Source organism: Rhineura floridana, chromosome 2 (assembly GCF_030035675.1).
Source record: "Rhineura floridana isolate rRhiFlo1 chromosome 2, rRhiFlo1.hap2, whole genome shotgun sequence".
Classification (NCBI taxonomy): Eukaryota; Metazoa; Chordata; class Lepidosauria; order Squamata; family Rhineuridae; genus Rhineura; species Rhineura floridana.
The window spans coordinates 224,575,686-224,599,991 of NC_084481.1; the positions used below are offsets into that span (position 1 = coordinate 224,575,686).

The 24,306-nt window shown below is 45.1% G+C and overlaps 1 protein-coding gene across 4 annotated transcripts in view; it reads left to right on the plus strand.

The window, feature by feature from the left end:
- The window catches only part of ESR2 (estrogen receptor 2), a 96,070-nt gene that overhangs the window by 15,523 nt on the left and 56,241 nt on the right, over positions 1 to 24,306 (plus strand). For all 4 annotated transcript variants that reach the window (XM_061612368.1, XM_061612369.1, XM_061612371.1 and 1 more), the window contains exons 2-4: positions 3,170 to 3,649; positions 11,326 to 11,501; positions 16,877 to 16,993. In XM_061612368.1, the coding sequence (XP_061468352.1) occupies positions 3,216 to 3,649; positions 11,326 to 11,501; positions 16,877 to 16,993 (727 nt within the window). In that variant the 5' untranslated portion in view covers positions 3,170 to 3,215. The remainder of the gene's footprint in view (positions 1 to 3,169; positions 3,650 to 11,325; positions 11,502 to 16,876; positions 16,994 to 24,306) is intronic.

Here is a 24,306-nt window from a genome sequence, read left to right on the forward strand (position 1 = left end):
TGGGCCAGAAATAAGTGCATTTTACCGAATATACAAGAGCAAGCTAGAGGGTAGCATTGGTAACCTGGGTTTATTTTAAGAACGGCTGGCCCAAGATATTTTGCTGCCTGAGGCAAAGGACAAGATGGCGACCTTCCCATTCCACATACAGAAGCCAGCCAGACTGGCAGCTGAACTGTACTTCAACTTGGGGGGACAGAGGAGAAATCCAGTTCAGTCTGCATTTAAAGGCAAATCTACCTCATTCACAACATGCCAACTGAAATGCAGCCATTGTGCAAAATTTTCACTTCTCCAAATTTTGCAATGCAGTTCCCCAGCAAATAAATGTGTGCAAAACACATACACTAGGGTGAAGTGTGCATTAAAATGTATATATTAGTGAAAACAGCATAACATGCATCATTATTAGGGAGATTATATGAGGGGAAATATCATACAAGAATGTATGTATTAGGAGGAATGTGCACTAAAATGCTGATGAATTTTCATTAGGACTTCAAAAAGAATTGCAAATGGATGTGGAAATATGGAGAACTGAACTTAAGAGTGGAAAAATGAAAAGCTGAGAGGGACCAAAGTTAACAGCTTTGCCCATCCCTCACTTCAACACCAGTGACAGGTCATCATCCCCCATGGTGCCTGACGGCATCAGACTAGCTTAGAGAGTGCAGGGCACATGTCACCTATAACTTTGTCCTCCAACACCATGCCACACCTGATGTCCCATGGAAGAGCCAGTCCAGTTCGTTAGGTACCCAGGAAGAACAAAGAGATTAGGGTAGTGCTCTTTGACATGGGTGGGTTGTGTTGTTGTTTTTACTGAAAATGCAGAGTAAGAGGCAATTCTGAAGCAAGAATAAGAGGCAAATTACTGGAGACTTGTCCCAGATAGATAGATAGAGAGAGAGAGACAGAGACAGAGACAGAGAGAGAGAGACCCCTGGACGGCTGAGAAGGGAGGGTGGAAGAGAGGGTCAAATTAGAGAAAGACGAAGAGATTGACATATTATGCCTTTTCCTCCCTTCCTTTCACTTATTTACAGAGTTTGTGTCTCACCTTTTCTTCAAGGAGCTCAAGGAAGTGTACATTGTTCTTTTTCCCGCCCTCTCCCTTTTACTCTCACTACTGGGCCCATTGTTAAATTCTCCCAGACAAATCACAAGCTGTGAACCATAGAACAAACCTTGGTTACAGTTTGTGGTTTGTCTGGGTTCAGACAACATGTTAAGCCAAACCATAGCACCACTCGGTGTAGCACAGCAGCAAAATGACCAGGGCAGAGCAAAGCAGCCACAATCTCCTCTCCAGGAGCCCACAAATTTGCTCATTTGTGCTAAGCTATGGTTTGGTGCAGGATGATGCATGAACGGGGCCAATGACTTGGGAAAAGAGGAATTCCCAGACTTGTGCATTGCCTAGCATTGAAAAGACTTGAGAATCATTGTAAGCTAACCCTCCCTAGGGCCAGCATTCCAAAGGTGGTGCACCGCATCTGAAAGGGCACTCTGTTTGGTAGCAACCTGTTTTACCTCCGAAGATGGGAGCATCTGGAGGAAGGCCTCAGATGAAGATCTTGGCATATAGGTAGAAGATGTCCCATTGGGTATCTGTGTCCTAAATTATGTAGGATTTTAAAAGTAAGCGCCAGCACTTTGAATTATGCTCAGAAATGCACTGAAAGCCAATGAAGCTCTTTGAAGACTGATAAGATATGTTCTGGTTGGCTGGCCCCAGTTAGTAGTAACCTAGTAGCTGTGTTTTGGACTAACTGAAGCTTCTGTGCAGTCTTCAAAGGCAGCCCCATGGGCAAAACATTGCAGTAGTCTAATCTGGAAGGTGACCAGGACAGGAATAACCACGGGCAGAGTATCTCTGATGAGGATGGTCTACAGCCAGCATGCTGATGAAAGCTGCTCTGTGCATGGATAGATGGCCTATTTGGCCCAAGAAAGGTTGGCTGGAGACATTTCTCACAATGGTGTATATGTGCTCACTCACCCCCCCTCCCAAACTAAGCAACATTGGTCACAATCCATTGGTTTACTGAAATGCCTGGAAACTTCCCAGGGGATTATTGTCTATGTGCCAGATCTGCTCAGCTCCCACAGTGCCATTCTTAAGGAAATCCAAATTTTGCTACTTGAGGTGGCTGCCTCACTTTGCTTCCTGGCAGAACTCAAGCCATTGTTAACGTTTCATCAGCTAAGGTCAATCCGGTGATGCAAGGGCAGAATTGCAGTCACATTCCTAGACCAGAGTAGGGATAGAGGAGAAATTTGATTCAGTTCTCATCTATAGTCATCTGTCAGATTCATGCTTTCCAAAACAATATGAGAAGCGAAACATAGCTATCCTTTGAAATTTGCATTTATTCAACTGTTGCAACCAATGTTGACAAAAATGGCATATACTACTTTAGTCAAAAGTGCATACAAAATGTATTTAATAAGAGGAATTCACACGACAGCGCTGAAGAAATTTCATGAGGATTTTTTAAAAAATGGCTAATTGCTGCAGAAATGTGAACTAAGATTTGAAAAATGAGAAAAATTAATGAACCAAAACAGACAGATCCTTCCATCCCTATGCCCATGTCATGTAGCCAGAAAGAGAGAGATCCCAGCCTGCCCCGGGCCCTGGCACACGCACGCATGCACACCCCACCCACCTACCTTTCCCTCGGTGAATGCTGCCCGCGCTGTGCACATATGCCTGCCATCAGCCAAGATGGTGGCCAATGGCATCCCTGCCATCAACCGAGATGGCAGCTGATGGCATCCTTGCCATCAACCAAGATGGCGGCAGGGGCATCATCAGCCCCTTAGGGTCACCATCTTGGTTGATGGCAGGCTTGTGCCCACAGCGCAACTAGCATTTACGTCAAGGGAGAGGTAGGTGGGGCATGCAGGCAGGCATCATGGGCCTGCATGGCAGCAGGGGGGGCTGGGAGGGGCTGGGAGCTCCCTCTCATGATCTGTGGCAGGGTCAGGAGCCAACGCTGCTGTGGGTTGCGGAGGGGAGCGCTACTCACCCACCCTAAGGAGGGGCCCTTCAGGGGACCCAGGGGCCCTTGGCCAAGGCCTGACCTGGCTGCCCTCTGGTGCCGGCCTTGAGAGAGAGATATTACAATGTTAACATTTCTGTTTTTCAAATTAAATATTTCAGGATGACTGTTTGAAGAAGAGACACTTGGCATCCATCTGGCTCCAGCATGTCCCTCTGTGCATCGTCTCACAAGGAATTTTCTCAGTTGCCACCAATTCAAGATCTTGGATGTAGCAAAGCAGAAGTGAAAAGCTCCATCTCTGAGCTCGTCTCTCCTGTCCCTTTCAGCTGCAGCCAGTCTGCTCTGACCGTAGAGCACAGCCCAATTTACATTCCATCCTCTTATATGGAAAACAGGCATGAGTATTCTGCTATGACATTCTACAGCCCTGCTATGATGAATTACAACATTCCCAGCAATTTCAGTGATTCGGAAAGTGCCACTGTAAGGCAGTCAGCGAGCCCAAGCATGTTATGGTCCAGTTCTGGTCATATCTCCCCTTTGACTTTACACTGCCAGTCATCAGTTTTATATGCAGAGCAACCAAAAAGCCCATGGTGTGAAGCAAGACCTGTGGATCATGTCCTGCCTATGCACAGGTAATAAAATGTGGCTATCTATCTATCTATCTGAGAGCCAGTGTGGTGCAGTGGTTAAGGTGTTGGACTATGACCTGGTAGGCCAGGGTTTGAATCCCCACACAGCCATGAAGCTCACTGGGTGACCATGGGCCAGTCATTGCCTCTTAGCCTCAGAGGAAGGCAATGGTAAACCACTGAATACTGCTTACCATGAACACCCTGTTTATAGGGTCACCATGAGTCTCAATCGACTTGAAGGCAGTCCATTTCCATTTTTCATCTATCTATCTATCTATCTATCTATCACAGGAGTGGGGGAGAAATTCAATTCCCTTTAAATGCAAACTGTCTAATTTGCACTTTCCAAAACACAATGTGAACCAAAACAGGCAGCTTTCAAACTTTGCACTTCTCCAAATTTTGCAGTGCAGTTCTTCCCAAAACTAATGTGTACAAAAATGCACATACTAGGGCAAAAGCATGCATGAAAATGCATATGTTGGTGAAAGTAACATACAAAAAAGCATTGGTGAAAACTGCTTTGCAAAAAAAGTGTACATTTAGGCAAAATTGTGTACAAATGTGTACATAGGAGAAATTCACACTAAAATGCTGATGAATTTTAATCAGAACCTTTTTAAAATTGCAAACTGATGTGGAAATGTGGAGAACTGAATTTAAGACTGGAAAAATGAGAAACCGAAAGAAATTGAGATCGACTGATTTGCCCATCCCTAATCACCAGTGGCCAACAGTCTGTTGATTGTCCAAAACATCTGGCAAGCCCAAGGTTGGGGAAGGCTGCTGTTGTGTGACCAAGAAATAGAACTCAAAAGGGGCTGTGCATAATATCTGAATGCCTCTCTGGAGGTATTTACCTGGGAGTAAGCCCCTTTGAACCTGATGTGACTTACTGCCGTACAGAGTAAAAAAAACACATAGGATTGCATTGTAGGAAGAATGTGTTTCTGAAAGATCATAGTTACCGTCCTGTTATTGTGATCCCAGAAAAGTGAGAAGCTCTGATGAAACCCAGCTGTATTTCTCAATAACCTCTGAATCAGGAGAGGCCATGCAAGGCCTGGACCGGTGCCTGGACTTGGTGGTGGGCTAGATAAAGGCCAATAAACTGACTCGGATTCCTAGCAAGATGAAGGTGCTGAGGGTGGGTGGTTCCTGAGTCCAGACGATTGGTCAGTTGCTTGCTTGGATGGAGTCCCCCTGAGGGAACAGATTTGTAGTCTGGGGGTCAGGGCCAGCTCCAGGCATGCGGGGGCCCTTGGGCATCAGCTTGCCCTGGCACTCCGGTGTGTGTGTGTGTGTGTGCACGCGCACGTACATGCGGGGGCCCCCGCTCGCCCCCCACGGCCCCCCTACCTGTCTAGTCTTTACCATTGCCCTTAATGAAGATGGCGGCTGTGATTTCCCTAAAAGGAATGAAGCCTCCGCTGCCATCTTTGTTGATGGCACACATCCGTGCTACATGCGCACATCTCTGCCATCAACTAAGATGGCAGCAGCGGCTTCAGTACCTTAGGTAAGCTGCGGCCGCCATCTTCATTAAGGGCAATGCTAAAAAGCCGGCTGACAGGTAAGTGGGGGGCATGGGGGGAGTGCTGATCACAGAAGGGGAGCGGAGGGCCCCTCAGGGGCTCCTGTAGCTCCGGGGCCCTTGGGCCAGTGCCCAACCTGGCCGCCCTTTAGAACCGGCCCTGCTGGGGGTGCTCCTGGACCCAACTCTGTCACTAGAGGCCCAGGTGACTCCCAGTGGCTAGGAGTGCCTTTTACCAGCTTTGGTTGGTAAGATGGCTCTGTCCATTTCTGGACCAGCATAGCCTGACCACTGTCTTTCATGCACTGGTAACCTCCAGGCTGGATTACTGCAAAATGCAGTGGCTCGACTGCTCACTGCAGTGGAATATTGGCACTGCATTACCCCACTGCTGAAAGAATTGCACTGACTGCCGATTAGCTACTGGATTAACTTCAAGGTGCTGGTTTTGGCCTACAAAGCCCTATGTAGCTTGGGATCAGGATACTTAAAAGATCGCCTCATCCCTTACATCCCTAATGATCACTGCATTCTGCAGGGGAGGGCATCCTGCAGACACCATCCTATCAGGAGGCCCATTCTGCAATCTGCAGAATGTTGGAATCGGCTGTTAGTTTGGCAGCACCTACCTTTTCGAACTCCCTTCTGCTGCATATCAGGCAGGCGCTGTCCCAGCTCCTGCTGAAACACAACAGCAGGTGCACTTACTTACAAGCAAGGAAGAACGGTACAGACTCAGAGGCAAGGAAGAGACAGGTACAGGAGCCCTTAGCAGGCGCAGGGTTAGCAGGAATAAGTCTGCTCTTGGCTCAAGGGCCAGGGTTCACAAGGCCAAAAGCAGTAGCAAGAATTCCAAGGCTGCACGGGAGCAGCAAAGGTGTCTCAACAAGTGTCCCCCCTACCAGCCAAGCTTTTAAACAGAAGCATTGATGTCCAGCTACACACGAGAGTCCCTGTCCCTGAGAGCATTCCTGGCTTGAAAGTAGGCGCTTCTCCGAGGGGGACCAGCCTCCTCCATTCTCTTGATGTGTCACCTCTCCCGGGAGACATTGCTGTGTGCGTTTCCTCCTCTGGACTCTCCCACTCTGTCACAGCAGGCTCTGCCCCTGAGCCCCCCTCATCCTCCACAGGCTGGGAAGGGGCATTCTATGGGTCTTCTCCCTTGTCAGGTCTGTGGTGTCCAGGGGCAGAAGGGGGGCTTCATCAAATGGGCCCTACTGCATAGACTCATCCCCCTTCCCCTTCTGAGTCCTCCTCCTCAACAGCCTCCCACTCCTGATCTGAATCCAAGGGCTCAGAGGGAACCATGGCAGGTGCCTTCTCTATTGTCATTTTGGCACTTTCTAAAGACGTTCCTCTTTCAACAAGCCTTCTAAAAGGTTTGTCCCAGCTGGTATTTGCCTTGCATTTTAATTGTTTTTGAGTATGTGCTGCTGTTCTTTTGAACTGTTTATATATATGGAATGCCCATAGTGGCTTCATTTGCAGAAGCTGAGTGATGCTGGTACTGTCCTCCAGGTTCAGGCCATGTGGTGCCAACGTGTCCAGAGGGTATATCCAAAAGTTCTCCCTTTTAGTCAATGCTGCTGGATCTGTTGGCATCTCTATGGCTGTTATAAAAAAGTCCAACAGGCTGTGACCCTCAGTGTTGAAATGTTTTGCAACTGGTTGCTCCACTTCTTTTGTTAAGATTGCCAATTACAATTTATGTCATCGAATGCAAAAGACCAGGATGTCATATCCAATACGTAGGAAAAACCACAACTGACCTACGCACACAAATCGGCAATCTTAACAAAAAAAAGTGGAGCAACCAGTTGCAAAACATTTTAACACTCTTGGAGTTACCTATAACAGCTATAGAGATTCCAACAGATCCAGAAGCATTGACTAAAAGGGAGAACTTTTGGATATACTCTCTGGACACATTGGCACCACATGGCCTGAACCTGGAGGACAGTACCACCACTACTTAGCTTCTGCAAATGAAGCCCCTCTGAGCATTCCATCCTCAAAGCTCTGTAACTGCCACCTTGGTAACAGCATTTATATGTTAGCAGCTGATGAAGGTGGAAGCCGAAACGTTTTGGTATTACAATAAAAACTTCTGTTTTGTTAATCACAATTACGTGCATATATTTTTAGGTGATTAACGGAATCCTTATAGGGATCCAGAGCAAGCTTGGGTGAAGTTCTGTTTGTTGCCTTCAAAATTGTCTCTATCTATCTATCTATCTATCTATCTAAAATATAATCATAGAGTTGGAAGGGGCCTATAAGGCCATCAAGTCCAACCCCCTCCTCAATGCAGGAATCCAAATCAAAGCATTCCCGACAGATGCCTGTCCAGCTGCCTCTTGAATGCCTCCAGTGTTGGAGAGCCCACTACCTCTCTAGGTAATTGGTTCCATTGTCGTACGGTTCTAACAGGAAGTTTTTCCTTATGTTCAGTCGAAATCTGGCTTCCTGCAACTTGAGCCCAATATTTCGTGTCCTGCATTCTGGGATGATCGAGAAGAGATCCTGGCCCTCCTCTGTGTGGCAACCTTTCATGTACTTGAAGAGTGCTATTATATCTCCCCTCAGTCTTCTCTTCTCCATATATATATGCAATTGTTTTAACAATTAATACATGTAATTGTTTTATATATGTTATTATATTGTAAATCACTTTGCCTCATGGAAAGCAAATAATAAATGGCATAAAATCATCATAATCATCATCAAAAATTGACAGATTTTTCCATTTCTAGCTCAGGACCCCTCTCCGTGTTCCTTTTGCTCTTTAAATTGCCCCCCATCCCGCTGCCACAACACACACACACACTGTAGGTGAATTGGACAAGCCTGCGTTTAAGGTGTAATGTTGTGGTTTGAATGGGGATCTCACCCAGAGAGAACCAGGATCAAATTTCAAGCCTCCCCTTTGCTCCAGAGCTGGCTGAGTCTTGACCTTGGGCCAATCACTGATTTTCAGTCTAACCTACCTCGCAGGATTGTTATGAGGATAAAAGGTGTGGGGGGGAGCATCTATGCCAGCCTAAATATCAGTGAAGTAGGAAAGGCAGTTTTCTTGCTGTCAGGATGAATTTGGCCCCTGGATGTGTTCTAGTCCAGCAGTTTTGAAAATTTTCTTGGCAAGCTGGAGAATGGCTGATTGGAGTGGATATATTATTTGAACTCCTTCCTTCCTTCATTTCCAAGGACATGTGTAAAGAGTCATTTCTTGTCTTCAAAATTATCTGCCTTTGCACACATTCTTTCTTTTTCAGTTGTGCTTCTCCTTCTGTATCATTTCTGTCATGGTGTCTTAATGCTGTGTTCATGCCATTAATTTATTGCCATGGAAACAATGATTGTGGTATTGAAAATCCATGAATTATAACTTAAATTAAAGTTCAAAGATGGGAAGAGTATGAACTCCATAGAGCCAATCCCTCCCTCTCCCTGATTAAATGAGCATAGGCCATTTTAATTAATTATTTTTGTTAAATGAAAGATTTTGTTTTTAAAGAACTTGTATAAAACTTTCCTTGAGTTGGAAGGGAATCTCTTTTTTTTTTTTTTAAACTGCACTTTTATTTTTAATGACACCTCCCCTTTTCTTTGAAACCCAGAGCCAATTGACACAATCTAGAGCTTCATTGCACACATAAAGCTCCTGTGTTTGTTGAAGCTCCCCCATTAATTTCAGTTGAGGGGAAAGATCTGCTCTCTCTCTCACACACATCCCTGTAGAGTTTCTTCATTCATTGGCGAGAGAAAGGAAATGCTAGCAGCCCCCCCCCCCAATTCAAGGTCTTCACAGCTTAGGTATAAAATCCATTATTTGTACACACCTTCACGCACTTAGGTAGGGAAATGAATAGGGCCTCAGTAAGGAAGAGACTAAGGAAATAGGCATATTTAGCCTGGAGAACAGAAGATGGAGGGGAGATATGATAGCATTCTTCGAGCGCTTGAAAGGTTTCCACACAGAAGAGGGCCGGGATCTCTTCTCAGTTGTCCGAGTGCAGGACACGGAATAATGGGCTCAAGTTGCAGGAAGCCAGATTTCGACTGAACATCAGGAAAAACTTCCTAACTGTTAGAGCCATAAGACAATGGAACCAATTACCTAGAGAGGTAGTGGGCTCTCCAACATTGATGGCATTCAAGAGGCATCTGTTGGGAATGCTTTGATTTGCATTCCTGCATTGAGCAGGGGGTTGGACTTGATGGCCTTATATCTATGATTCTATGAAACTAGACTAGTCAAAAAGACTAAAGTAAAGAGACTAGTCAAAAAGACTAAGTAATGACAACAGAAGATTTATGTAACTTTAAAGTTGACAATGAGGACCTTAAACTTGTCAAGGATTATCAATACCTTGACACAGTCATTAACCAAAATGGAGACAATAGTCAAGAAACCAGAAGAAAGCCAGGACTGGGGAGGGCAACTGTGAGAGAACTAGAAAAGGTCCTCAAATGCAAAGATGTATCATTGAACACTAAAGTCAGGATCATTCAGACACATACTTTGGACATGATTCACTAGAAAAGGCAATAATGCTGGGAAAAACAGAAGGGAGTAGAAAAAGAGGAAGGCCAAACAAGAGATGGATTGATTCCATAAAGGAAGCCACAGACCTGAACTTACAAGATCTGAACAGGGTGGTTCATGACATATGCTCTTGGAGGTCACTGATTCATAGGGTCGCCATAAGTCATAGTCGACTGGAAGGCACATAACAACAACAAAAGTTGACATGAGGACATTGAATTTATCAAGGATTATCAATACCTCGGCACAGTCATTAACCAAAATAGAAACAACAGTCAAGAAATCAGAAGAAGGCTAGGACTGGGGAGGGCAACTATGAGAGAACTAGAAAAGGTCTATAAATGCAAAGAACACTAAAGTCAGGATCATTCAGACCATGGTATTCCCGATCTCTATGTATGGATGTGAAAGTTGGACAGCAAAAAAAGCGGATAAGAGAAAAATCAACTCATATAAAATGTGGTGTTGGAGGAGAGCTTTGTGGATACCATGGACCGCAAAAAAGACCAATAATTGGGTATTAGAACAAATTAAACCAGAACTGTCACTAGAAGCTAAAATTATGAAACTGAGGTTATCATACTATGGACACTTAATGAGAAGACATTTCAGTAGAAAAGACAATAATGCTGGAAAAAACAGAAGGGAGTAGAAAAAGAGGAAGGCCAAACAAGAGATGGATTGATTCCATCAAGGAAGCCACAGACCTGAACTTACAAGGTCTGAACAGGGTGGTTCATGACAGATGCTCTTGGAGGTCGCTGATTCATAGAGTCACCATAAGTCATAATTGACTTGAAGGCATATAACAACAACAAAGGAAGAAACGGACTGATAACATATGGGCTTTGGACTTTTAAAAATATTTTTGAAGGAAATTTAGGAAAAAGAATCCTGAGGTAATTTACAGGCTGCCAGATTTATTGTGGCATAAGCTTTTTATTTTTAAATTCTTTTATTTAAAATTAAAAATATTACATAGAATAAATATCACAAAAGACAAAGAAAAAAGCAAAAGAAAGAAAAGATAGTTTACAAAACATGAGTAAGGATTAACCGAGAAAGACACTGAGCTTTGTAGACTAGACCCCACTTCATATTCACACTGATGAAATGCCCAATGAAAGGTCTGCTGCAATGAATCTGGTAGTCTTTAAGTTGCTACAAAGCTCGCTTTTGTATTTGCTGTTAAGAGACTAACATCGCTCCTCTGCAAGAAAGTAATAGGATGGGTGATGTAAAAACACAACCACAAAAGGTTTTGAGGTAAGAAAGAAAGAAAGGTTTTGAGGTAAAAAAAAAAAACCAAACATGAAAGGTTTTGAAGGTTAAAAATACACACCCACACCAAACTTGAAAGGTTTTGAGGTAAAATATATAAAAAACATAAAAGGTGTTGAGGTTAAAAAACAAACAACCATGAATGGGTTTTGAAGTTAAGAACACCCCCCCAACATGAAAGGTTGTGAGGTAAAATAAATAAATAAATAAAAACTATGAAAGGTTTCAAGGTTAAAAAATGAACGGCTATGAAGGGTTTTGAGGTAATTACACATCCCACTTTGCTGTTTTATAACTGATCTCCTCTTTCCTCAGAGAAACACTGAAAAGGAAGGCCAGCAGCAGTGACTGTACCAGTCCCACTACAAACAGTCCCAGCTCGAAAAGGGACGCCCATTTCTGTGCCGTTTGCAGCGATTATGCCTCAGGATATCACTATGGTGTTTGGTCATGTGAGGGCTGTAAAGCATTCTTCAAAAGAAGCATTCAAGGTAGGGGAAATGGGTTTTCCTGGAAAAAGGGCTTCTGTAGGGATGCAAACGTCTTTGCAAAAACTTGTCCCATCGTTAGTGTTCCAACTCTTTAAAAAAAAAAAAAAATCAAACGCATCTGCAAATGCAACTGGAACAGTGGTTCTGTTGGAGGGGGAGATGCTTAACCCTTAGCTTTGCGCCACTTTTCCAATAAAAATTGTCCCTCACTCCCACTGCTTTTCCACTGTCGAGGGAAAAAGATCCTTGAATACCAGCTTGGAAGGATGGGGAAATGACCCTACACGAGGAGAGGAAACAGCGAGGAATAAATGTTAATTGCTTAGGAGAGAGAATGGATTTTGAAATGTAGGGCTCATCTACACAGGGGTTTGCTGTGTGTCTGGTGCTACTTACATCCCCTTTTAATTTGCTTGGTTCACATGACGTTACTGGCGAGCAGAAGCTATCACACAGTTTCCCCCCTGTAAATCGCTACTAACCCAATCCTCTGATAATGCGAAAAGGGAAGGAAAAAAAATCTCCACTCCGTATCTCTAGTGCTTGCAGATGCTTTGCTCTGATGCTTTTAGTTGGGTGTGTCAATCGTTCCCCTGTCTATGGCCACTCCCTCCTCCCTTCGTTCATTTCATTTCCTTAGGGCTAAAGAGTAACTTCCAGCTGCTCTCTCCTGTTCTGCTGACATTTTTTTAAGTTGCTGCAAATGGTGCCTTTATTTTCTTTTCCCCCCTAACTTGTGCACAAAAGCATAATGCTGCTCAGACAAAGATTTGCATTTCAGCTGTATTGTACAAGTGAAAATACAAACAATCGCACTTCCAGAAAATACAAACAGCACTTGCTGTTTTTTTAAATGAAACTAACTGGTACAACAAACTGAACATGCTTGGTTGCCAGGTAACCAGAGGGAGTGGAAATGTTAAATTAGAGAGCATAGTCATTAGGAAACTGTGTGATTGATCCTTCCCCTCCAGTGTGAATAGAAAACACTGTGTTTGCAGCTGGCATTGAGACCTTACTGTGGACGGTACAGACAGAAAACGGAGGTAAAAACAGTGTATTTAGTATGAAGTAATGCTCACATGTGGATAAGCCTGTAGTTCACATTGAACATGGCTGAACATTGCACAACAACCCTGAAATGTTGTCCAGCAGGGGGCTGGGCTGAAGCATAGAGAGTTCAATGTGATTAATTGCTTTTATCCCCATGGTGCAGTTAAAACTGGATTAATTTTGTCCTTCCAGTTAATCAATTTACTTCATTTGTTAACCTATTTCAGCTGATTAATCTACTGATTAACACTCAAATCCCTATTTTTAATGTCTTGCATCCTACAGATATGCTTACTCAGATGTTCCCACTGGGTTCAGTGAGGCTTCTTGGAGGAATCTGTGTATAGGATTGCAGCCTGTGCCCAATTCCTGCTCTTGATTTACCCTAAGATGTATGATTCTTCAGAAGCAGATCTTAGTGTCTTCAATGATTAAACTCAAATAACTGGTTAGGGACTGTAACACAGTTGGATACAGGAACTCCAGGTTATTCAGGGAAAGCGAAATATTTACATGACATACGTTTAGGTCACCTACGCTTTAGAATTGGACAAGATAACCTTTTGAAGGCCATGCCATATGTTAAGAAACCTGGTGGCCCAACATTTTAATCTTTTTTCCAGGAGAACTATGGTTACAAACAGCCTTCTCTGCCAAACACTCTATCTACATCTGCTCTGTGAAGGCTTATCAAAAACCACTCAGCAATCCTGCAAAACTGATTTTCTGGTCATGTTAAACGAATGTTTCGAGTATCGGTATCAAAGTACAAACAAGCTCTTCCTCCATTAAATAATTAAGAAGCAAATTTCATAAAGCTTGTGGGGTAGAAATTCAGCTCTCTCTAACTCTTAATGAGACCTCATAGATGTCACACTTCTGAGAACAAAGTGAGAGGGTTGGCAAATTTCCTAAAGGATTTAGGGATAGAGGAGAAATTTGATTCAGTTTGCATTTAAAGGCACACTTCTTTAATTCTCCCTTTCCAAAACAAGGTGTGAGCCGAATGGCAGCCATCCTTTGAATTTCACATTTCTCTGAATTTTACAATATAGTTCTCTAGCCAAATAATGTGCAAAAAAATGCACATAAACTCATAAATTAGTGAAAAGAACATACAAAAGTGCATTACATGAAGAAAATTGCTTTCAAAAATGTGTGTATTAATCAAAACTGCATACAAAAGTGTGCTTATTAGGAGAAATGAACACTAAAATGCCAATGAATTTTCGTGAGGGTTTTAAAAAAAATAAAATCAAAAATTGCTGCAGAAATGCGGAGAACTGAATTTAAGAAATTGTTGTAAACCGCCCAGAGAGCTTCGGCTATGGGGTGGTATACAAATGTTAAAAATAAATAAATAAATAAATAAATAAGATTGGGAAAAAGAGAAATGAAGAGCAATAAAATTGACAGATTGACTGAGGAAGTAGAAATGCTTGATCCTTTCCCCTCCAGGCAATTTTCTGTTCCGAATAACCACCCAGTCTGTATCTCATGGGGGCCCAGAAGTGTGTTTGAGAGGCTATGCAACCCTGAAGTGGGAGGAAAACAAACTGGCATGAAGACGCAGCCAAAAGGGAGAGGATTAAGTATCCCATGCACCCTACCACTGCTTTGCAACTCCAAATCACCTCTCTCCATTCTATGTTTATTTTCTTAGGGTTTCAAACATATGCCTGGAACCTGAGGGATGCATGTTGTGTGTGGGCGGGAGGTGAAACTTGGAGTGGAAAATGATGGGCTATAAAATCTGCCTTCTAAAATTGCCTTTTTATTTTTAATTCTTAAATTGCTACCTGGCTTTTATTATGTTCCACACGGATGATCTCAGAGCATTGCCTGAGAGCAAGCATCCTTGCTAAAGCTAATCAGGCCTAGGTCTGCTTAGTGCCTGCATGAGAGACTGCATGCGAACCCCAAATGTGCACTGCCGGGGACTGATGAGGAGGCAAAATGTAATAAGCAAATATGCATGTAATCTGCAGTTAGGTCCTAATTGCATACTGATTTCCCCGCCTGGGGATCCCTCTGTACTCTGGGGGTAAACCAGTTCTTAGGATTCAGATACCACTCGGGGCCAATGGCTGCTGGTGCCCCTTGGGACAGGTAGGGTGGGAAGTGGGAAGCCCAACAGGAGGTGGAGCCAGAGCCAGAGGCGGAGCCAGAGCCACCAATGGCAGGGAGCCAGAGTCAGAGCAACCAATGGCAGGGACAGCCAACTCAGTCTAGTTTTGACCCTTCCTCTCTGCTGAGTTCTACGAGGGCAACACTGACTAAGGAGGAGGGAGTTGACAGGCAGGGCCAGTCCCTGCCCGGGTTTTAAGTAAGAAGGCAGACAGGTGGGGGCTGGCTGAGGGCAGGCAGAGGCTGGTGGGGCAGTGCCCCATTAGCCTTACTAGACTAGCCTCCACTGGTCAGGGGCAGGTCTGAGGAACTCCAACTCCCATCATCTCAAGCAGTGAGCTACCAATGAGGGTGTTGTCTTCCTTCTGTTATTAACCCACAACTTGCAAGCGTCCTCATGCTAGCAAGGTCCCAGAGCCAGTACAATGCACTGTACTGAAATCCCTGCTCGGCCGTGAAAGCCTGTGCAATCTTGGCCCAGTCATTTTCTCTCACCCTAACCTACCTCACAAGGATGTTGTGAGGAAAAAAGAGGAAGGAAATGTGTTCTTCAAGAGGAAGGGATAAAATGTCATTAATAAATGTATTTCCCCTAATTCTTGTATAATCTTAGTTTGCTTTGCACACACAACTGGGGTTACTGCAAAGGGTTTCCAGGGCAAAAGGGTTAAGGTCTGAAAACATGCATGAGCAACACAGCCACACAGCTTCTCTTTGTCAAAGCAAACCTCACCTAATCTGCCTTCAGTGGCTCCCACTACCATATGACTCGGGTGTGTCATTGAAATACAGTGCTTCTCTGCAGAATGAAGTTACTTTTTTCATGGGAAAACTGTTTCAAGAGACCGGCTTTGAATTCTTTCCTCTGGCTCTTTGCACGAAAGCTAAATCTAGCTCGAGGGGAGGGGGAAATCTTGCAAAAGCAAACACGCACATACGAAAATGTAGAGAAATGTTTGAACCTGGTGTTCCCTGCAAGGAAAACGTCTTTTTGCTCAGAACAGCTCATGAGATGAAATGTTTGCAATTGTTTATGATCCAGTCCAGCTTCCCATTGCAAAGCACTAGGATTTGAAGTTTATGTATTTGCAGGGCCAGAAGAGAAAGAAATAGGAGTTTGCCTTGCCATTGAGCCTTCCTCATTTCCCTAAAAGCCAGCGTTGTAAATAAGCCCATGAACATTACTAGCCTACCAACATTTTTATTAGTCGGGGTCGGGGGGGGAGTTGGCAGAGGAGTGAGTGACTGCTCCATCTCTACTGAAGCAGCCCACTGCATTTCTGTGCTGGGCATGGAGGAGGGGCTTCTCTCTTGCAGCCCACTTACAGTGGTTTCTGTGCTGGGTGCAGAGGAGGGATGGAGTACTTGGTCCTTCTTCCACAAATCTGCTCACTTTTGCATAACATTCCTTCTCACCTCTTGGCTCCCAGGTGTCTGCTTCAATGCAAGGCTGCTATAAGCCATCAGTTTTCATTTCTGCAAAGCTTTTGAAGCGTCTTGTTTGTTTATTTTGCATTACTGTATACCGCTTTTTGTCAAAATATTAGAGCAGCAAAATAATGATGTTATTATTAGATTTATTGTGGGACTTACTTTTCGGTACACATGCAGTTTCCCTGAAGATGAAAGGGGAAAGGAAAAGGAGAAACCTTGCTAGGGGCCTGGTAGGCCTTTCTAGGCTTGCACATGTTCCATGATGCTGAGATGCTGTTTGTCGAACCAAGGATGTGTGGCTGTTCAGGGCCACACACATCCTTGTGTTCAGTGCAGCCGTTATCAGCAGGCAAAAGTTGAGCCTTCATTTGGCAGCCTTCTACATGGCAGCTGTATTGAAAGACAATCCTGGGGTCCTCCAAGGACAAGCCAACCAGACCTCTACCCCATGATACGGGGAAAGCTTAGGAATTGCTGGCTCACAGCATAAAATGCCTTGTGTCACAATCACAAATCATAGGCTCATATGCAGCTGCCTTATACTGAGTCACAGAATTGCTCAGTGTTGTTTGCACTGACTGGCAGCAGCTCTCAAGGGTTTCAGGCAGGGGATGTTCCCAGCCCTACATGGAGATACTGGGACTGAATGTGGGCCCTTCTGCATGCAAAGCAGTTGGCCATCGGGCTACGGCTCTTCCAGCGTAATGGTCTGCAGCAAGGATTTTTTAAAAAAATGTTCCTTCTTTTATTTCTCCTTGCAGGACACAATGATTATATTTGCCCGGCGACAAACCAGTGCACAATAGACAAAAACAGGCGCAAAAGCTGCCAGGCTTGCCGACTGCGGAAATGCTATGAAGTAGGGATGATGAAATGTGGTGAGTTTTGCATTCCCTTTGGCCTTTTCTCCTGTAGCAATTCTCCGTTATAGATCTTTGCTCACATTCCAGCGGAGTCACAAGCTCCCTTCCAAACCACAATTATGCATGCTTAAATTCCATTGACGTCGCAGAGCTTGGAAAAGTTACTTTGTAAAACTACAGCTCCCATCAGCCCCAGCCAGCATGGCCACTGAATTGGGCTGATGGGAGTTGTAGTTCAAAAAAGTAACTTTTCCAAGCTCTGCGTCAATGGTAGGTGGATCCAAAGCTGTGGTTGGTCATTTAAGTTAAGCTTAATTATCCATGTCTTTTGGGAACCTTTTGGAGGGAAATTGGAGGAGGGGGCGCACATTTATTTATTTAATTATTTAATTAAGCTTATATACCGCCCGACTAGCAACAGCTCTCTGGGCGGTGAACATTAAAAATACAATAAAAGATAACACAATATAATATAACACAATGCAAAACTGTACAAAAAACTGTACAGTGTAAAATCAGATTATAATAGTTTAAAATTAACATGAATTAAAATGCCTCAGAGAAGAGAAAGGTTTTAACTTGGTGCCGAAAAGATGATAGTGTCGGCGCCAAGCGCACCTCCTCGGGGAGACTATTCCATAGTTCGGGGGCCACCACTGAGAAGGCCCTAGATCTTGTCACCACCCTCCGGGCTTCCCTATGGGTCGGAACCCGGAGGAGGGCCTTCGTAGTAGACCGTAGTGTACGGGCCGGTTCATATCGGGAGAGGTGTTCCAACAGATATCGTGGTCCCGCGCCGTATAAGGCTTTATAGGTAAGTACCAACACTATGAATCTGGCCCGGAAGCATATTGGAAGCCAGTGCAGGCGAGCTAGCACAGGTGTTATATGCTCAGACCGCTTGGTTCTTGTTAGCAGTCTGGCCGCCGCATTTTGCACTAGCTGTAGCTTCCGAACCGTCTTCAAAGGTAGCCCTACGTAAAGCACATTGCAGTAGTCCAGACGCGAGGTTACCATAGCATGTACCACTGATGTGAGGTCCTCCTTACTCAGATAGGGACGTAGCTGGGCTACCAACCGAAGTTGGTAGAACGCATTCCGGGCCACCAAGGCTCAAGTGTGAGGGAAGAGTCTAAGATGACTCCCAGACTACGAACCTGTTCCTTTAGGGGGAGTGTAACCCCATCCAGGACAGGGTATATATCCACCATCCGATCAGAGAAACCATCCACCAACAGCATCTCAGTCTTGTCAGGCTTGAGTCTCAGTTTGTTAGTTCTCATCCAGTCCATTGTCGCAGCCAGGCAACGGTTCAGCACGTCGACTGCCTCACCTGAAGAAGATGTAAAGGAGAAGTAGAGCTGCATGTCATCAGCATACTGATGACAACGCACTCCAAAACTCCTGATGACCGCCCCCAGCGGCTTCATATAAATGTTAGAAAGCATGGGAGACAGAACCGAACCCTGCGGGACCCCACTTTGGAGAACCCACGGTGTCGAGCAATGATCCCCAAGCACTATCTTCTGAAGACGACCCGCTAAGTAGGAGTGGAACCACTGCCAAGCAGTGCCTCCAACTCCCAACTCCGCAAGCCTCTCCAGAAGGATACCATGGTCGATGGTATCAAAAGCCGCTGAGAGGTCAAGGAGAATCAACAGAGTTACACTCCCTCTGTCTCTCTCCCGACATAGATCATCAAACAGGGCGACCAAGGCAGTCTCAGTGCCAAAACCAGGCCTGAACCCCGATTGAAATGGATCTAGATAATCAGTTTCATCCAATAGCGCCTGGAGCTGGTCAGCAACCACACGTTCCAGGATTTTGCCCAGGAACGGAACATTGGCTACTGGTCTGTAGCTGCTGAAATCCTCTGGGTCCAAGGAAGTTTTTTTCAGGAGTGGTCTCACTGCCGCCTCTTTCAGACAACCAGGGACCACTCCCTCTCGTAAAGTGGCATTAATCACTTCCTTGGCCCAGCCAACTGTTCCTTCCTTGCTAGTTTTTATTAGCCAAGAGGGGCAAGGATCCAGTACCGAAGTGGTCACACGAACCTGTCCAAGCACCTTGTCCACGTCCTCGAACTGAACCAACTGAAACTCATCCAACAAAACATGACAAGACTGTGCTCCGGACACCTCAATAGGATTAACTGCTATTAAATAGGAGTCTAAGTCCCGGCGAATGCATGAGATCTTATGCTGGAAGTGCTCAGCAAATTTATTACATCGAGCTACCGATGTATCTGCCGTGTCCTGTAGGCCTGGATGGAGTAGACCACGAACCACTGTAAAAAGCTCCTTTTTCGCCGCCCTCACCGCTCCTACATAGAGCTTAGTAGAAGCACGAACCAGCTCGTAATTGCATTCGTCGGGAGTTCGTCTCCATCTCCGCTCAAGCCGCCTCCTCTCTTGTTTCATCGCTGTCAGCTCTGGAGTATACCAAAGAGCTGTATGAGCTCTACATAGGAGAGGGCGCGCAGGAGCGATCGTGTCAACAGCCCGGGTCATCTCTGCATTCCACAGATCAGCCAGGGCTTTGACAGGAGCGCCAGTCTTATCAGCCGGAAAAACCCCCAGAGCCTTTTGAAAACCTTCAGGATTCATTAGTCTCCGGGGGCGGACCAATTTAATAGGTCCCCCACCCTTGCAGAGGGAGAAGGCCACTGAAAGTCTAAACTTCAGCAAGCAGTGATCTGTCCATGACAACAGGAGAGATGTAAAACTCCCCACATCCAGATCACTATCCCCATGTCCAGTAGCAAAAACCAGGTCAAGAGTATGCCCCGATGTATGTGTTGGGCCACTAACATATTGAGACAGCCCCATGGTTGTCATGGCGGCCATGAAGTCCTGAGCTGACCCGGACAAAGTAGCCTCGGCATGGATGTTGACATCTCCCAGTACTAATAGTCTGGGGTATCTTAACAGTACCTCCGAGACCACTTCTGTCAGCTCAGTTAGGGAAGCCATTGGGCAGCAAGGTGGGCGGTACACCAAAAGGATTCCCAGTCTGTCCCAGCACAAGGTGCAAACACTCCAGACCAGTGATTGCATGGACATGGTGCTTGGTGAGTGAGATGGAACTCTTATAGACCACAGCAACCCCACCTCCCCGACCCTCATATCTACCATGGTGCTGAACCAGATACCCCGGTGGGCAGAGCTGGGAGAGACTAACTCCTCCCTGTTCGCCCACCCAGGTCTCGGTTATACATGCCAGATCGGCCGCCTCGTCCACAATCAAATCATGGACGAGGGAGGTTTTATTATGTACCGATCTGGCATTAAAAAGCAGCAACTGGAGATCTGAGAGTTGGCTGATAGGACAACCAACAACCCTGCGGGTATGAGAAGGACCGGAACACGGCACAGCCACTACATGTCTGGGCCGCGTTCCCCTTACCTGGCACGTCCCTCTCATATCACCATACCTCCCTCTACCCGTCACTACGGCAATTGGGGCCCCCTCAAGTCTCCCCTCTTGATGATAAAATCTCTTCCCGAGGCACATGATAAACTATAAGTACAAAAAACTCATATACATACAAACACACATTCACTCACAACATACACTCATATAAACACCCATTCATCCACTTCAAACCCACACAGTAGACACAGTCCCGCACTCTGTGCGCCCAAACGCCAGCTCTAAGACCGTTCTTCTTCCCACATAAAACGCCACCTTCAAAAGTCCAGGTGATAACAATGAGGTAGAGGCGAGGGTCGTTTAGGTGAAGCGCAACCCGCAGCGTGAGAGATGGAAGATTCACCAACAGCAGGAGAATGCCAGCCACAGCTAGATGAAAACATAAGCCTCAATAGGAAGGAGGCGCAGCGGCAGCAGCAGCAGCGGTAGAGGGCACGACCACGCCCAACGATGGAAGCACAAGCCGCAGCAACGACCGTGGGAAAGAAACCCCCGTCCCGACGACAGACAGCCACGACTCCCGCAAACAGCAGGCGACCCAATCCACACCAAGCAGAAGGCGGAGCGGCAAACACAGCGAGGTCACAGTAGCGCGACGAAGACAGCGCCAAAAGCACAGCGACAGTGAGACCAGCAGAAAGCGCCGCGACGGCAGAGATGAAGATCAGTGGATTTTCTTCAATAGTCTTTCTTCAACTAGTCACCTCTACGCACATGGAAGGTGTCTGTTTGTATGCTCCCCTCCATCATTTATGACACCATCCTTGAAGGTTATATGTAACTGGGCCTCCATTTGCACTATACATTTAAAAGGGGAGTATCATACCAATTTAAACACTCACGGCTTCCCCCAAAGAATCCTGGGAACTGTAGCTTTTTAAGAGTGACGAGAGATGTTAGAGAACCGCTATACCCCTCACAGAGCTACAATTCTCAGAATTCCCTGGAAAGAGGGATTGTTTGCTAAACCACTCTGAGAACTGTGGGTTTGTGAGGGAGAATAGGGGTCTTCTACCAACTCTCAGCATTTAAAGTGGTATGATACTGCTTTAAATGTATAGTGCAGATGGGTTCTGGGATAGAACTGGAGGCATGAAATAGGAATTTTCCATGGGCTGATCCCTGAAGGATGTGACTGGTAAAACTAGAGGAACTAGAGGAATCTTAAGAAGGCCGGTGGAACTTTAAGGATATCCCAGCTGAAATCTCATCCTCATGACTCAGGCAGACTGTTCTTGCTGTTCTTCAGTGAACCACCTCAGAGGCTGTTATACTAAAAATCAATTAAAAACTAACCTGTGCCTGCAGGCTGCCTAAGGTCATGTGTCTTCAATTTCCTCCTCTCCTTTTCTCAGTATTCTGCAGTTGAACGTTCTCAACTGTGTTAGGCTGCAGGCACAGAGCCAACATGAAGCTATGCTGATGCTGCTCTGCCTTGCCTACTGCCCTCTCTAAGTTGCAGTGGTACCTGGTATTTCATCAGCTGCCTTGAAAACATTGGACTCTTGCAAACTAAAGTGAAAACATTAAACCGTTGAATGTTGATGTGATAACTGTTGATAGATTGCATCACCTGGGATGTCCAGTTTTCATCTTTCTGGGTTGTACCCAGGGCAGGTATTCCTGTTGCTACACCCTATTTATCCAACTACTCGATAATCACATCCAGGAACATAAGAAGCTGCCTTATACTGAGTCAGACCATAGGTCCATCTAGTTCAATATTGTCTACACTGAATGGCAGCAACTCTCCAAGGTTTCAGGCAGAGAACTCTCCTTGCCCTACCAGGAGATGCTAAAGATTGGACCAGAAAACCTTCTTCATGCAAAGCAGATGCTCTACCATTGAGCTACAGTCCTGGTCTATTCTGGGGAATGACTTAGAATTTATAACATGTACGAAATTGCTGCAGACAGCAATCCTGATATCAAACCCATCTTCCATTTGCGTTGCACTTTGCAGCGGTGGCTGGTGCCTAGTAGACCTGGTGGGGCTGGTGAGAGATCATGGGGGCATGGCCAAGTTATTCTGGTTCTCCCCATCCTCCCTTGCAAAGATACTGTAGACACTTAAAGCACTGCTGTTTTACACCTAGCTTAGCTGAAAAAATGCCTTACTTTGATTCAGAAGGGGCCCCTGCTGTCATCGTTGCTTCTCTGCTGCATAAAAGTTCTTTTCTGGCCTCCACCTGTTCTGCTTCTCTCCCTATCCTCCTCCTTTGCAAAGAAATAGTGGACACTTACACACTGCAGTTTTATTGATGTTTAGCACCTAGTGCCTTATCTCTGTTGAGAAGGGGTACCTGTTGTCACAATTTCTAGCATGAATTCATGCCACAATGACTGTACATTTATTATTATTATTATTATTATTATTATTATTATTATTATTAACAACAACAACAACAACAACTCAGAGGTAAGCACCCACTGAATTCCATGGGGATTGCTCCCTGGTAAGTATGTACAGGGTTGCAGCCTGAATTGGCTAGTCTGAAAGGTGCCACACAATATTGTTAAGAAGGGACCCCATGCATTTCCAGATTTATGAGAAAATATTATTCCCTCCTCCACCACCAATGTATCCATTTCTACATTTTTCTAGAATGTGTAGTAAACTGCAGGGAAATTAAGTGGACTACCAGGGTTAAAACCATCACTTAGGTATGAAACTAACTGTGTGACCTAGAACCAGTCACTGTCTCTCAGCCTAACCTACCTCATAGGGTTGTTGTGAGGATAACATGGAGAAAAGGAGACCTGTGAATGCTACCTTGGGCTCCTTGAAAGAAAGGTGGAGTGGATATAAATGTAATACTGATAAATTACATAGTCACATTTTAAAAAAAATAAAAATCTATTTCCAGCCTATTTGTCCCTGATTTTGAACTGGGATGGGGGTGCAGGTTTGGAATAATGACAAAAATCCAACCTGAAAAACAAGCCCTGGTGCAGTTTCAAATAAAAGGTCCCCTTCTGCTAGAAAGAAACACATGAAACAAGGTACAAGAAAATAAATCTTGTGCTATCTTCAAGGCTGCAAATTTATTATAATATAAGCTTTCACGGTTCTGCGAAAGATATTCTGGGCATATGCAGTTTAACATTTTAAACTCCGGGTAGAGACAAACTTGCACTTGTGTTGGCTTTAGTGAGTCTCCAGCTCTGTTTTCTGAAGCTGGAAACACTCTGCAGAATTGAACTCCACCCTTCTGCCCATCAGCTGACATCACAAGTAGCATCAGCTTATTGACTGGTGGTAGTTTGAGAAAAGTGGCCACAGAGTCAAATTGGACCCTCTAATCAGCTAAGGATGGCCCACGGGCTGGAGATTCCCCATCCCTGCTGTATGCATATATTCAGAAGCCAAATATGAAAATCTACATTTGGTAAGCCTGTTTTGCATCCAGATTCTTATTCCTAAGAGTCCCAAGCGATAAGACAACTGCATAGGGATCAGCCGTATCCCCATGTAATTTGAGGGTGTCAGATGCCCTGACTGAGTATGGCTGACTCTTGTAAAACCATCCATCTGGAAACAACCTTACTACATAACATGGTGTGTTTATGCTAGGTTTTGAATTATAAGGGCTGAATTACTATATCTAGCTCTTGGATCAGAAAAGGTTCAGAGAAATCATTTTGTAAGACTCTCAAAATCCATGTATTCCAATTTTGTTTACAACTTTTTGTCCATACTAGGGGCTGCTGCACCTGCTCACTTCACTCTCCAAACCTGCCTACACCCCACCCTACAGCATCCCCAAGCCTTTCCCCATCCCCTTTGCCAGGTGCTCCCTAGCCCTCCTTACATCACCTCTGCCATGTGACCCCCAGCACTCCCCTCACTGCCTCTACCAGGCACTACCTAGCCCTCCTTCACAAACCCCACTCCA